This window comes from Solanum stenotomum, chromosome 1, assembly GCF_019186545.1.
Source record: "Solanum stenotomum isolate F172 chromosome 1, ASM1918654v1, whole genome shotgun sequence".
Taxonomy (NCBI): domain Eukaryota; kingdom Viridiplantae; phylum Streptophyta; class Magnoliopsida; order Solanales; family Solanaceae; genus Solanum; species Solanum stenotomum.
The window spans coordinates 34,985,455-35,000,528 of NC_064282.1; the positions used below are offsets into that span (position 1 = coordinate 34,985,455).

Sequence of the window (15,074 nt, forward strand, 5' to 3'; positions counted from 1 at the left end):
CCAATCAATGGCCAGACCGATGATCCGTTGGTCAGACCACGGACCGTTCTGGTCGGGCGTCGTTTGGGATCAGAGGCTGAAATTTGAACCTTAAACGGTGGGCCCCACCCACGAACTGTGGTTCCAACGACGGGCCATGGGTCCCAACCGTAGTTCTCGACTTTTGGCCCTAGAATTTCTCTAAGTCTGGGACTTACCTATGAAACCTATTTACGGCCCGTGCAGTGAACGATGAACCGTCCTAGTGAACCGTCAAACAAGTACTAAAACTTATCATTTTTGGGAACTTGGGCGTGCCAACCACGGAGCTGACCTACGGACCGTGAGTCAGCCCACAGGCCGTGGGTTGCTCTATCGATACTGACACCCAATCCTACAAAAAGCTGAAATTCCGCCCTTTCAAATCCGAGGTGTTACATGATCTTACTCATTATAGCTTGAATTCGAAGCTAAATCGTGGAAAGAGAGTAACTACTTGACATGTAAACAATCAAGATTAAATTCCAATTAATGAGGCACATGGTCAGGATCACGCCACGTTATCTGAAGGTTGTTATAAACTAGAGAGAGAATGCAATAATGAACTTTTGCAAATAAATTTCTCCCTCGTTTCTCTTCTCTGTCTTCCCTTCTATTATCTTCTATTCTAATTCTAATCTTCTCCTCTTCTTTTCTCTGCAGATTCGAGATCTACCACGAATACCACTCATTATAGCTATCTTAGATTTAATTAGTTTGCAATTTCGTTGTATTAGAAATCCATTTTTCCAGTTTGAATTAGAGAAAATTGTTCCAATAAAATCGAGTTGATTTACTTTTTGAAATTGCAATTTACAGTGTATGTTGACCTGTTTGTTTGCCACAATATAATTACAAGTGTATTGTTTTATAGCACAAGTGAAATCATAAAGTTATATTGAATTTTAAAAATAAAATTACAAATTTATATTAGACAAATAAGGACCTTTATAAATTATATTAAATTGAATATATTGTCTTTTGAAAATATATTAATTAAGAAACATATGTTCTTAATTAATATTATAAAAATAATAAATTTATATTTTTCAATTTAGTATATTTTAATTATATTAATCATAAAAATTAAAAACACAAATTTTTTATAAACATCATGAAATTCCTGCAGGCAAAAAATAATCTATCAAGTTCTACAAAAACTTAATCTATGAAGTAATTAAGTTTATACAAAACGTCCTGTCAAACAAGATATTTCCCTCTTTGAAATACAACACATGAGATTTCATTGTTCACCTGCACTAAGGGCATTCTGACCACTACTCGCGGGATTTTGAGATTCTGTCTCCATAGTCAGCATCTTTAAAGATATCTTCCGAAGATAATCTTGCTGCAATATTAGATAACTATAAGTTAAAATACATACAACATAGGGTTTGCAAACTGAGGGTAGGGGCGGGCTGCAGAACTATGCAGGGGGTTTAAGCAACAACATATCCACCGTAACCCCCACAAGTGGGTCTGGGGAGGGTGAGAAGTGTACACAGACCTTACCACTACCTCATAAAGATAGAGAGATTATTTCCAATAGACCATCGGGCCCCGGCTGAAGTAAAGCATCTCAGTGCAGTGGTTGGAACAAGGAAGAAAAAGAAATTAAGTTCTTAGTACTAAACTTCCTTAGGCATGCAACCAGATCTGGGAGAATAGAGTATACATAGACCTTAAACCTACTTTGTGGAGGTTGCTTAGGCGTGGAAAGACATTCAAATTAGATCCAAATTATTTTTTTGTGGTTGTCAGTTTAAAAATTAATGTAAAAGTAGATTTTGTGAATCTATGTCGGTCACTCAAATATGAAATTATTTAATTTAATTCCATATAACTTGATTCTATCCATTTTATGTTGACAACTATATAGTGAGCACTCTTGGGGAATAATAATTAATATGATACTATAATATTTACGTGTGAGAAAAACATGCCAATATGCAGAATTAATCCTGTTTTTAATGTTCTTGACGTCACTGTAATAGGTAATTTTACGTAAAAAAATTATCAATTAAATAAAATTTACAGATCTCATGCTTAAGATGAACTGATATACAGTATCAGGCTCTTCCATTTCCCCATTATAAGAACCTTGATGAGAGCAAATATAAGAATATCTAATTATTATTTTTAATGTCATTAATGCCTTAGTAAAAATTCTAAAATAGTGATTCATGTGTTCGTTTAGGAGTGCGAACTTCTACATAAACATAACGATACGGGTGGGGGATCAAAATCTTCGCAGGTTTATGCGGGTATGCCCTGCAATCGTATTGTACCCGGTCCGCTTGCCATCCCTAATACAACGTGTCTAGATGACTGGAAAAATTGTGGAGTCCATCCCAAATTTTTTGGTCAACTTTTGCTACTCAATTGCTACAAGTAATTATTAAAAAGGGTTTCCACATAAAATTCTTGGTGTCTTTATTTTCCCATTTTATTTCCATCATTTTGACCATATATATTTTTGTGTTTGTCCGTGTTTTCCCAACAAACTGGTATCAGAGCCAAGGTTTTATCTGAGTATGCTCTGTGGTTGCAGCACAGTCTGACCTTCCACATCAGAAAAGATTTACTTTGGTTTGCAATATCTATATTTTTTGGGGATAAACAATGGAAGCCAACACAAGTAGAATGGCTACTTTAAATGGTGTTAATTATGCCATTTGGAAGGGAAAAATGGAAGATCTGTTTTATGTCAAGAATTTTTATCAATCAGTCTTTACCACTGTAAAGCCTAATAATAAAACAGATGAAGAGTGGAATTTGTTGCACAGACAGGTTTGTGGATTCATTAGGCAATGGGTTGACGATAATGTGTTGAACCATATTTCTGGGGAGACACATGCTCGAACCCTATGGGAGCATCTTGAAAGTTTGTATGCTCGGAAAACTGGCAACAATAAAATGTTCTTAATAAAGCAGATGTTGAGTTTAAAGTATCATGATGGTTCACCGATGACAGACCATCTGAATAATTTTCAGGGGATCATGAACCAGTTATCTGCTATAGGCATTAAATTTGATGAAGAAATTCAAGGCTTGCTTCTACTTGGTTCCCTACCAGACTCTTGGAAAACATTTAGAACTTCATTGTCAAATTCTGCTCCGGATGGTGTGATCTCAATGGATTCTACCAAGAGTAGTGTCTTGAACGAAGAGACGAGAAGAAAATCTCAAGGTTCTTCGTCGGATGTCCTGATAACTGGCTCCAGGGGGAGAAACAAAACTCGTGGTTCTCAAAATAGAGAATAAAATAGGAGCAAATCCAGAGGCAGACTTAAGAATAGTGAGTGCTATCATTGTGGCATGAAAGGGCACACAAAGAAGTTCTGCAGGAAGTTGAAGAGGGAGAACAAAAATAAAGAGGAAACTAAAGAAGATGGCAATGAAAATTGCCTAGCCACCGTCACCACCGAAGATCTTGTTACTGTCCTTGATACGGATATGATAAATATTGCTTGTGATGAGTCAAGCTGGGTTGTGGACACTGGTGCCGTATCGTGACATCAAGGAAGGAATTTTTCTCTTCCTTGGTGATTTTGGAACCTTGTGTATGGGTAATGAGACTATTTCTAAGGTGGCTGGTATTGGTACAATTTGTTTGAAAACTAGTGTTGGAAGTAAACTAGTTTTGAACAATGTGAAACATGCTCTTGATGTTCGTCTGCACCTGATTTCTGTTGGTATTTTGGATGATGAAGGATATGTTAGTACCAACGGTGATGGAAAATGGAAACTCATTAAGGGTTCCTTGGTTGTGGCTCGTGGTAACAACGTCGTGGTCTATACTGGACTACGGCTTCTGCTTGTGTTGATATGGTGAATGCAGTTGAGAGCGATAACTCTTCAACGTTATGGCACAAGTGGCTTAGCCACATCAGCGAGAAAGGACTTAATGTTCTAGCCAAGAAGAAATTATTGTTAGATTTCAAAAGTGCTAAATTAGAAAAGTGTGAGCACTACTTGGCTGGTAAACAAAATAGAGTTTCTTTTAAGTCCTACCCCCCCCCCCCCTTCAAGAAAGACAGAGCTGCTTGAATTGGTGCACTCTGATTTATGCGGTCCAATGAAGACAAAGACATTGGGTGGTGCATTCTATTTTGTCACTTTTATTGACGACTGCTCGAGAAAACTTTGGGTCTATGTCTTGAAGACTAAAGACCAAGTGTTAGGTGTCTTCAAGCAGTTTCAGGCTTCAGTTGAAAGAGAAATTGGAAAGAAATTGAAATGTATTCGTACTGATAATGGTGGTGAATATTGTGGACCATTTGACGAATACTGCAAGCATCAAGGCATTAGACACCAGAAGACTCCTCTGAAGACTCCTCAGCTAAATGGTTTGGCTGAGAGGATGAACAGGACCTTGATGGAAAGAGTTAGATGTTTGCTTTCTGAAGCAAAATTGCCGAGCTCATTTTGGGGTGAGGCTTTATTGACCGCTGCACATGTTATTAATCTATCTCCTGCTGTTGCTTTGCAAAGTGATGTACCAAATAGTGTTCGGTATGGAAAGGATGTTTCCTATGACCATTTGAGAGTATTTGGTTGCAAAGCTTTTGTACATGTGCCGAAAGACGAGAGGTCAAAGTTAGATGTCAAGACAAGGCAGTGCATCTTTGTTGGATATGGTCTTGATGAATTTGGTTACAGGCTATATGATCCAATTGAGAAGAAACTTGTGAGAAGCCGTGATATTATTTTCATGGAGAATCAAACAATTGAAGATATTGACAAAGCGGAGAAGCTAGAATCTTCAAGTTTTGATGTTATAATTCATCTAGAAGAAGTTCCTCACACAAGTATGCATGATGTTGTTGGGTTTGATGATCACGGTGACGCCCATAATCATGTATCGAATCAACATGTTGATGTTGATAATAACAATGATATTGTTATTAATGATCCTCCTGCTCATGAAGTTATGGACGAATCAAATATTCCGCTCAGGAGGTCCACAAGGCAGCGGGTTCCTTCCTCTCGTTATTCACCCAATGAGTATGTATTACTCACTGATGGGGGAGAACCAGAATGTTATAAGGAGGCCATAGAAGATGACCACAAGGATCAATGGATTGAAGCCATGCAAGATGAGATGAAGTCTCTGCATGAGAACCACACTTATGAGTTGGTAAAATTGTCCAAGGGCATGAGAGCTTTGAAGAACAAGTGGGTGTTCAAAGTTAAAGTTGAAGAACACAACTTGAAGCCCAGGTACAAAGCTAGATTGGTTGTTAAGGGATTTGGTCAAAGGAAGGGTATTGACTTTGACGAAATATTTTCTCCTGTTGTCAAAATGTCCTCGATTCGCACAGTTCTGGATTTGGCTGCTAGTCTTAATTTAGAGATTGAGCAGATAGATGTGAAGACGACTTTCCTTCATGGTGACCTAGAAGAAGAGATTTATATGGAATAACCTGAGGGCTTCAAAGTAGAAGGTAAAGAAAATTTTGTGTGCAAACTCAAAAAGAGTCTTTATGGCTTAAAGCAAGCTCCTAGATAGTGTTATAAGAAGTTTGAATCTGTTATGGGGGAGCAAGGCTATAAGAAGACTTATTCAGATCATTGTGTATTTGTGCAAAAAAATTCTAACAATGATTTTATCATCCTTTTGTTATATGTGGATGATATGTTGATTGTGGGCAAGAATACTTTCAAGATTGAATGTATGCAATGGTATGCACTAGACCTGCTATTGCTCACGCAGTTAGTGTTGTTAGCAAATTTCTCGACAATTCGGGAAAAGAACATTGGGAAGCTGTGAAGTGGATACTCAGGTATCTTAGAGGAAGCTCAGATGAATGCTTGTGTTTTGGAGCATCAGATCCAATCTTGAAGGGCTATACAGATGTTGATATGGCAGGTGACCTTGATAACAGAAAATCCACTACTAGATATTTATTTACTTTTTCAGGGGGAGCTATATCATGGCAGTCGAAGTTGCAGAAGTGTGTTGCACTATCTACGACTGAAGCTGAGTATATTGCGGCTACTGAAGCCGGCAAGGAGATGATATGGCTCAAGCGATTTCTTCAAGAGCTTGGTTTGCATCAGATAGAGTATATTGTCTATTGTGACAGTCAGAGTGCAATAGACTTGAGCAAGAACTCCATGTACCATGCAAGAACAAAACACATCGACATCAGATATAATTGGATTCGTGAGGAAGTGGTGAGTGAATCATTCCACGTCAAAAAGATCCACACAAGTGAAAATCCTGCAGATATGCTGACCAAGACGATACCGAAAGACAAGTTCGAGTTAAGCAAAGAACTTGTGGGTATGAGTTCTCTCTAAAGAAGATGAAGATACCTCCTCCTTCTGGTAAATGGGACTGGAGGGGGAAATTTGAGGAGTCCATCCCATATTTTTTGGTCAACTTTTGCTACAAGTAATTATTAAAAAGGGTTTTCACGTAAAATTTTTGGTGTCATTATTTTCCTATTTTATTTCCATCATTTTGACCAGATATATTTTTGTGTTTGTCCATGTTTTCCCAACAAAAACGAATGCAAGTTTATACAAGCAAGAATAACATCAATGAAGAGGAGAACAAATTGCATCATTCATGTAGAAGAATCCCACATCGGATAAGGTTTCCTTGTATGGTTTTGGAGAACAAATTGCATCAAGAGTCCCAAATCAGATGAAAAGGGATGGGTTTATATGGTCATGGAGAACGAATTGAAACAAGAGTCCCACATCAGATGAAAAGGGGATGAGTGGTTCCCCTATATGGTCTTAAAGAACAACTTGCATCAAAAGTCTCATAATGGATGAAAAAGGTAGGGGGTGGTTTATGAGCTAGCTTTACAATTTGAACAAATAAGAAACAAGTTTAGACTACATACCTGACTTGTAGCAGCAGAATAGATCTTTTCTTCAAAGCTCACGGCAATTTTCTTAAGGTCCTGTACTCCTTCTTGCCCAGAAACAGGAAGATGCCTCTTTAAGGTCTCAAAACTATACAATCATAACAACAATAGATCAACATAAACTCTTGATAAAAGCACAATCTATATAAATACTTCTCAAATATATTAAAAATAATTCAACATCACACCCTGCTATAAAAGACTAAAACTTGTTTCCTCTAAACAAATATCAGCAGTTATAATCCAATTAGCTCCAGTGACAGACAACCTGTAATTTTGACATATCAAGAACAAAGTCTTGATAAGATCATATCAAGAACAAAGTCTTGATAAGATCACAATCTAGATAAATGCTTCTCAAATATATAAAAAATAATTTGACATCATACCCTGCTACAAAAGACTAAAACTTATTTCCTCTAAACAAATATAAGTAGTTATAATCTAATTATCGCAAACAACAACCTACCATTTCGACTTATCTAAAACAAAATATAAAGCACAGTGAGTAAAACTAGGTTTTCCCACTTGAACTAGTTCCATGACTGATTCCACCATGACACCACCCCCAACACTAATAACATACCTAGAGTAATCCCACACATGAGGTCAGAGTATACGCATATGTTACCCCTTGATTACCGAAATTGGAAAGGGCATAAATCTCTAATTAACTCACCCAGTACCATTAACCAAAAAAAAAAAAAACCCAAAATTCACCTGATAAAGTTTCCATAAAACAGAAAGAAACTGAAAAATCATGTATCAGATTGATTAATCAATATTTCTAACGAAATGGGGTTTCTTCAGATAACCGATAAAACACAAAAAAAAGAACCTAAAATTCAAAATTCCAAATCCTTTAACAAATGAAAAAATAAGAACAAGTCGCAAAACCAAAACTAAAAAAAGCTTACATCTTGTTGACAATCTTTTGACGCGAATCGGGAAAAAGTTGAGTTCTCCAATCATCGGAACTCAGAGCTCCGGCAGCCGCTCCGCCACCTTCACCGCCTCCCTGAGCCTGAGCCCTCCAATTATTCCCATTCATTTCAATTCCACACCAAAATTTCTTAATCCACAATCGATAATCACAATTTCAGGCTTTGATCAAAAGCAATTAAAATTCCAAAATTTCGAAAAAAAATCACAATTATACGTATACTCTGAGTGTATAAATAAGAAACAGAACTCCCAAAGTCTTAAATATTATTCATTCATATATAGTAATAAATTAATAATAATACTAATATTTGACTAATACCAACTTGTCCAGCCGCCATTGAGTCAAAGGGTGTGTGGTACGAAGGAAATAGAAAATATTTTTCTGAAAAATAAGGTAATTTTGACTTATTTTTTTATGTTTGGTTGGTGAGTAGAATATATTTTTTGAAAAAGATTTTTAGTGTTTGACTTATGAATGAAAAATATTTTTGAGAAATATCTTTTATTTTAGGACAAATTACTTAAATACACAACACTTCTTTACCTATTCTCAATATTTCCCTACTATTTTACTGAAATACAAAAATCCTTTATTTTCCCCCAATTCAACTTAACCGGATACTTTATTAGTTTGAAGCAAAATCAGATCTTTCCCATTCCCTAAATTTCACCCCCAATCTCTCCCATTACAATTTCAGTTATCAAATTCAAAAAATTTTGAATTTGAAAAGAATCTTATCACTGTTAAACAGGATTCAGAGTTCAAAATAGGGTTTCTCATCTTCTTCATTGTAATTTCCTCCATTTTTTTCTTTTATTTTGTATCAATCGTTTTATCATGCATTATGCATCTAACATCTAAATAATCTCTAATGTTTTATGAAGAAGATCCGAACAACAAAGGTTTCAGTTCTAAAAGGTTGTCTATTCCGATAACCATGACAAATTCAAGTTCTAGCAAGAAAAAATCGAAGAAGAAAGTACATGCAACTACTTCAAAAGATCCGAAAACCCTCCAAAAAAGGGGTAGAAAGGTTGCCCCATCCATTGTTCGACCAACATTACTGAATGTAAGCATAAATTTTTCCCAATTTTTATCATATATCTTACCCCTATTTTTTTTAAATCTGATGATAAATAATTTTTTTATTTTTTTATTAAGTATCATCTGTGAATCGTGATTTTGTTTGGTAACTATTATTGTATAAAAAGTTAAGAGAACTGTATTTAAGTTAAGTACTTAAATCACATTTTTTTTGTAGGTCAGATTTTGATCACTGTATATAAGGAACAATTCAATTTGTGTACATTTATGTTTTCTTATGAAGTAGTTGTTATTTAGTATCAAATGAAATGAATATTATTGTATATAAGAAAATTGCTTAATTCAACAATTTTGCATCTAGTTTGGTTTTTGTACTGTGAATCATAGTTAATGATAAGTCTCCAAGTGATACCTAAAAGAACCTATATTTGTATCACATTGAATTATACAGTATAATTGATTTTGTGTACATATTATGTCTTCTTGTTTTCTAGTATCATATATTTTTTTATGATTGATAAAAATCATTTATGTAATTGCAGAATGTCAGTTATGTAATTAAACATATTCCAATGAACTGCTTAAAGTTTGGTCCTACCTACAACTTCAATTTTATTGAAGATTTAGTACTGTCAATAAAGGACCAAAGTATTGAGTAATTCAAGAATATCATATTTGCCCCATACCTTAATATCCCTAAATGCAACTATCAAGGTCAGATTACCAAGTGTTTATATCTGTTAGAGATTGAGCAGGGCAATCTAGCTAATGAAATTCACATTCGTCATGCCAAAGGGAATGTCTTGAAATTTAGTATCACAGAGTTTGCAATTATTACTGGTTTGAGATGTAAAGGAAATGTCAAAGATTTTAATTATCCAGCTTCAAAAACCAATAGGCTTGTGCAAAGATATTTTCCTAGTCCAAATTATAATGTGAATAAAGGTCGCCTGGTAGATCGTTTTATGCAAGGTGGTTGGGACAACAATGATGATGCCCTTCAGATGGCTATCTTGTTTTTCATTCACACATTTTTGTATTCCCAACTTGGGGATGCACCAATTCCTATTGAAGATTTCTTCATGGTAGAAGATGGTAGCTATGAACAGTACCCGTGGGACAAGTGGCTTTTACAAAGTTAATGAAATCTTTTAGACAAGAGTATACACCCACCGAAAAAATGTATCATTTGAATGGACTCCCATACGTATTGAATGTCTGGATATATGAATGTGTGTCTGTACTAAATAACGAGATAGCCGTTAAAGAAGGAAACGGTATACCAAGGATGTGCAATTGGTAAGTTGTTGCTCCAAAGCCCAAATTTGAGATGTTCATGGATACCATCGTTACTGAGGTAATTACTACATAACAACATTTTTACTTCACTTTTTTAAGTTTGCGATACACTATTAATTTGATTTTAATGTTGTTTTACTATTTGTTTGTATAGATTGATTATTCTAACATACAACCAACTCCTGAGGAAATCAGATCACTTGATTTACCGAATAACAATCATGTACCTTCAATTCGATCAGATTCACCAATTGTTAATAACAAGGAGGTGCAACCGGAAGAGGTTCCTGGTTTTGAAGACTTCTCATCAAAACCTCCGGATCAATTGTTGAGGAGATCAACTCGAGTACCTAGCTCAGGATCTACCCCACCCCGCAAAAGAATAAAGGTTGTACATCTACATAAATATAATTTGTCCCACCTCACACAATCACATAAGCAACCAAAGCAGTCATTTCAATCTCCAAGTTCAGAACCAAAACAAGCTGATAATGTATTTGGTGTTCCTCATAATACATTCCCTCGAAGAATAACTTTTGACAGTGCAGGAATGGAGGATCTGAAGATGTACATGAAGGGTTATGTAAGTAAACATTAGATTTAAACAATTGTTTATTCATTATTAAATCCATTTTATATGCTTAATTTAAGTACAGGTTGACAACAAATTTGGAGCTCTTGAAAATAAAATTGAAGCACTTGAGGAGTTAATAAAAAGCAATCAGTCTGAATTGTTGAAAGCGGTTGGCGCGAAAGATAACAAAACTGAAAAGGTTGTATTTTGATTTTCTGGTTTCCTTCTCAATTTTATGGTATACTAATTATTTGGATCATGAAGGATATTGGAGGCGTTTCATCGTCACACATGATGGATGATTCTGTAGAGAAAGGTGGTGTTGATTCACAACCCAAGTCTAATAAATTCGATCAACAAACCATTTCACCCATACAAATGGATTTTGCAACTGTTTATGATGTTGTTAAACCTGTTGTGGATGTTGAAAAAGAAAAGATTTCTGATCACACTGTTCAAAAGGTGTGTAAGTATATCATGGTTAATGGTTGATACTTTAATTTATCATGTGTTTCAATCCCTTAAATAGTTTAAGAATATATCATGGTTAATGGTTGATACTTTAATTTATGAAATATATGTTGCTAATTTGTGTATCACTGACTGTACTTTACACTTTACACAATAATACTGTATATGATACTGTACTTCTCAACCTTATGGTATATTGATTTTGCAACTATTGATGATGTCGATGAACCTGCTGTGGAGGTTGGAAAAGAAAAGATTTTTGAAGACACTGTTCAAAAGGTGTGTATGTATCTGATACTTAATTTATTTAAACATGCATTATTATGTGTTTCAATCCTTTAAATAGTTTAAGAATATATCATGTTTAATGGTTGATACTTTAATTTATGAAATATACGTTGCTAATTTGTGTATCACTGAATGTATTGTACACATTAATAATGTATATGATACTATATTTTTTGTATCATGCACATTACTATTCTAACATTGCCAGATACTTTATTTTGTATTATACTTAAATTGTTTTATCTTGCACATATAAATGTACAAACACAGAAGTATGATACATCCATTAAGGAACAAGTAATGCAAGAGTCAAGTGTGCTTCTACCCACAACACTCTATAATGATCCTTCGGTAAATGTGATTATTCATGATAAGAACGTAGTAAGTGAAAAGTGTTTTTATTATTATACATTAATNGTATCACTGAATGTATTGTACACATTAATAATGTATATGATACTATATTTTTTGTATCATGCACATTACTATTCTAACATTGCCAGATACTTTATTTTGTATTATACTTAAATTGTTTTATCTTGCACATATAAATGTACAAACACAGAAGTATGATACATCCATTAAGGAACAAGTAATGCAAGAGTCAAGTGTGCTTCTACCCACGACACTCTATAATGATCCTTCGGTAAATGTGATTATTCATGATAAGAACGTAGTAAGTGAAAAGTGTTTTTATTATTATACATTAATTATTTTTGGAAAAAAAACATAATAGTATCTGATATTCTCTTTATTAGGATGATGGTGCAGATACAATTCAACAAGAATTCGAAAAACATGCTTCAAATTCAGCAGTTGTTAATACATCGATATGGTTGTAATTTGTTACTGGAAAATGCAAACAGTTCCCTAATGTGGCATTATTATTTTTTATGAAAATTGTAATATTTTTGTTATTTACTTGACATCATATAGGATTCTACCACATCGGCCTCCATTTCGTCCGGAACCGAATTAGCTGTAGATGCACTTGTATATGGACTTCCAAACCAGCCAATTAATGTCAAACCTCTGAGTGTTCTCCACCTAACTGAAAGTGATGATTTTCTATCTGTCAGCCAGATACCCACCCAACTTCCAGGAGACGAGCATGCACCGAATACAAATACAAAACCTCCAGCTCATCGTAAAAAAATGCCTTCAAAGGTTTTGCAGTCTCCCTATGTGAATTCTTTTGGATCAAGTGATAAGGGAAAGGATAAAATAGACGATGACATCCGTCCATACTCTCCATTTGAAGATTGTCGTATCACATATCAACTCTCGTCAGGTTTAATGCAAGAGTTCTTAGAGTGGATACAAAAGGGACTCCTCAGAACACATGTGAATAAGTAAGTTTTTCTTATTAATGTATCTTTATAATAATTTTTTAAAATTAATATTATATTCATTTCTACTTTAATCATTCTTATAGAAAACCATTTGAGGACAAATATAGAGGCAAATCTGCTCTATTTGGTTTTGACCATATGGATTTTGTTGTCGCATGTCCTGCTGACAAGAACTGGTTTTATACTATGCCATATCCAATGAAATGCTGGACTGATCAGGTACGTTAAGCATTCAAATTATGTATATGATACAAATGTAACATGTTTAATTTAAAATAAAGTATCAGATTATTGATTTGTTTTTCTTTTTCTTCTATGTATCATTTTTGTTTCAGATTGTGCTGATTATATAATATGTTTTTTTTCTTTATTTTACAACACATAGATGTAATTTTTTACTATCTACGTAAGAAGTCAAAATTAAGAAGCATGGATCAGTACTTATACACTACGGTCAACTGTTTGTTCAAGTCATATATCGACATTGTATACAAGAGGTATCATTGCTCTCCTGCAGATAATACTTTTAGTACACAGGAACATATTGATCGTGGTGTTATGGTATCTGCTTATGAAAGGTCTATCAAAGACATCATAAGTGGGTTTTCGATCCCAGCTGCTTTACCATGGCATCTAGTAGATGAGGTTTATATTTCGGTTAATTGTGGCGAAGATTTTCATTGGGTGTTGGTTGTGGTTGTTTTAAAGGAAAGGTTAGTACGAGTGTATAACTCGTCTATGGGATCAAGGAAAAAAGTTTATGCAAAAGAGATAAAGAAGTTGTCTGTAATGCTTCCAAACTATCTTCAAGATAGTGGGTTCTTTGATAAAACGGGGAGAACTGATTGGCATCAATGGAGGCGTACAAAGACAAGGAAACTGGTGAACTGTTGGGTCCACAACAGTCGTTTGAGGTGGAATATGCTCAAGACATTATGCAACAACAAAGCGATAGCCTATTAGTATTGTAAAATAATTTGTTTACTTACATATTTAATTCACTTTTTTAATGTATCTACTTTTTGTTTGCAGTGATTGTGGAATGTATGTAGCTACTTTTGCTGAATATTTGAGCGATGAAATCAGCATTCCATCTATAAGTTTTCGGAGTGACTATCTTCGCAATAGATATGCTACACTGTTATGGAAGTATGGTATGGACAAGTTCAAGGCGGGATATGGTAGCGATAACGATGATCCTACAAGGCCGAAGAGTTTCTACACTATACCAGCAGAAGGTGGACTGATTAATATAGAATAGTTATGTTTTAGTATTGTGTTGAAGATACGATTAATTAGTATTTTGTAATATTCCTTCCCTTTCCAACACTGTTTTTTTTAAGTAGTTATTAATTTGAAGATTGTTTTTGTCAAAAATTGTATTCCAATTTTAATTATTTTTTTAATTTATGTATCTTATACACCAATACTGTCGCTACAATATAACTATCAGATACATAATATATGATACTATATATTCCATAATTGGGTCCACAACTAATTTTCAATTTATTTAGTATCTATTAAAACATGTGGTAGCCTTGATGCAAATCACAAATTATGATAACATATTATTTTCAGATACACAATATCCATTCAATTATTATGTATATGATACACATTTACTATCAAATAATATGTTACAATTGGTACAAAAACAATTAAGTTTCAATATATTTAGTATCATTTAACATGTTGAATCTTGTAACATTGCTTTAAATCAAAAAAATCAACAAATTTTTATATAAAGATATAAAGGTAATATCCTATTGTGTATCAGATACAAAATATCCAAATAATTATTACTTATATGATACACATTTTATCCAAAATATATCTTGAACTAGAACGTATATGATACTAAATAACTTATCACATAACTTAGTTGTTAGATACCACAACACATGATACAATCTGTTATGCACTAGGTATAAAACAGCTTATCGCAATATATTTAGTATCAAACAACAGTTTGTCTCTTGTAACATTTAGATAAAGTTAAAATCATACCAAATGATAATATCTTATTAGCATATTCAAAATATCCAACAAATTAGTACACATGAAGCAGGAAAATCCTTAAAAAGTAATCATCAAGAATCTTTTGGAAAGAAAGTACATGTTCTTATATTGTGACCTTCTTGTCCACAACGTCCACAACAATTCGTTTTTGTGCTTAGTTTTTCGTCAGGATTTTT

The 15,074-nt window shown here is 34.1% G+C and overlaps 1 protein-coding gene and 1 pseudogene across 1 annotated transcript; one reads left to right on the plus strand and one right to left on the minus strand.

Moving 5' to 3' along the window:
• Positions 1-1,261: 1,261 nt before the first annotated feature.
• LOC125847928 (mediator of RNA polymerase II transcription subunit 15a-like) lies at positions 1,262-7,953 on the minus strand. Its single transcript, XM_049527654.1, has 3 exons — positions 7,820-7,953; positions 6,879-6,990; positions 1,262-1,366 (listed from the first exon to the last, which is right to left on the minus strand). The coding sequence occupies exons 1-3, from the start codon at positions 7,951-7,953 to the stop codon at positions 1,262-1,264; spliced, it is 351 nt and encodes a 116-aa protein (XP_049383611.1).
• Positions 7,954-8,785: 832 nt separating this feature from the next.
• LOC125853735 (uncharacterized) lies at positions 8,786-14,137 on the plus strand (annotated as a pseudogene).
• Positions 14,138-15,074: the final 937 nt, after the last annotated feature.

Bases quoted from the DNA above. Each gene is read 5' to 3' on its own strand.
- LOC125847928 (XM_049527654.1), bottom strand. From the start codon at position 7,953: ATGAATGGGAATAATTGGAGGGCTCAGGCTCAGGGAGGCGGTGAAGGT. The intron at 6,991-7,819 runs GTAAGCTTTTTT...ATGATTGTATAG, and splicing joins CAAAAGATTGTCAACAAGAT to TTTTGAGACCTTAAAGAGGC. The intron at 1,367-6,878 runs GTATGTAGTCTA...CTAATATTGCAG, and splicing joins ATTCTGCTGCTACAAGTCAG to CAAGATTATCTTCGGAAGAT.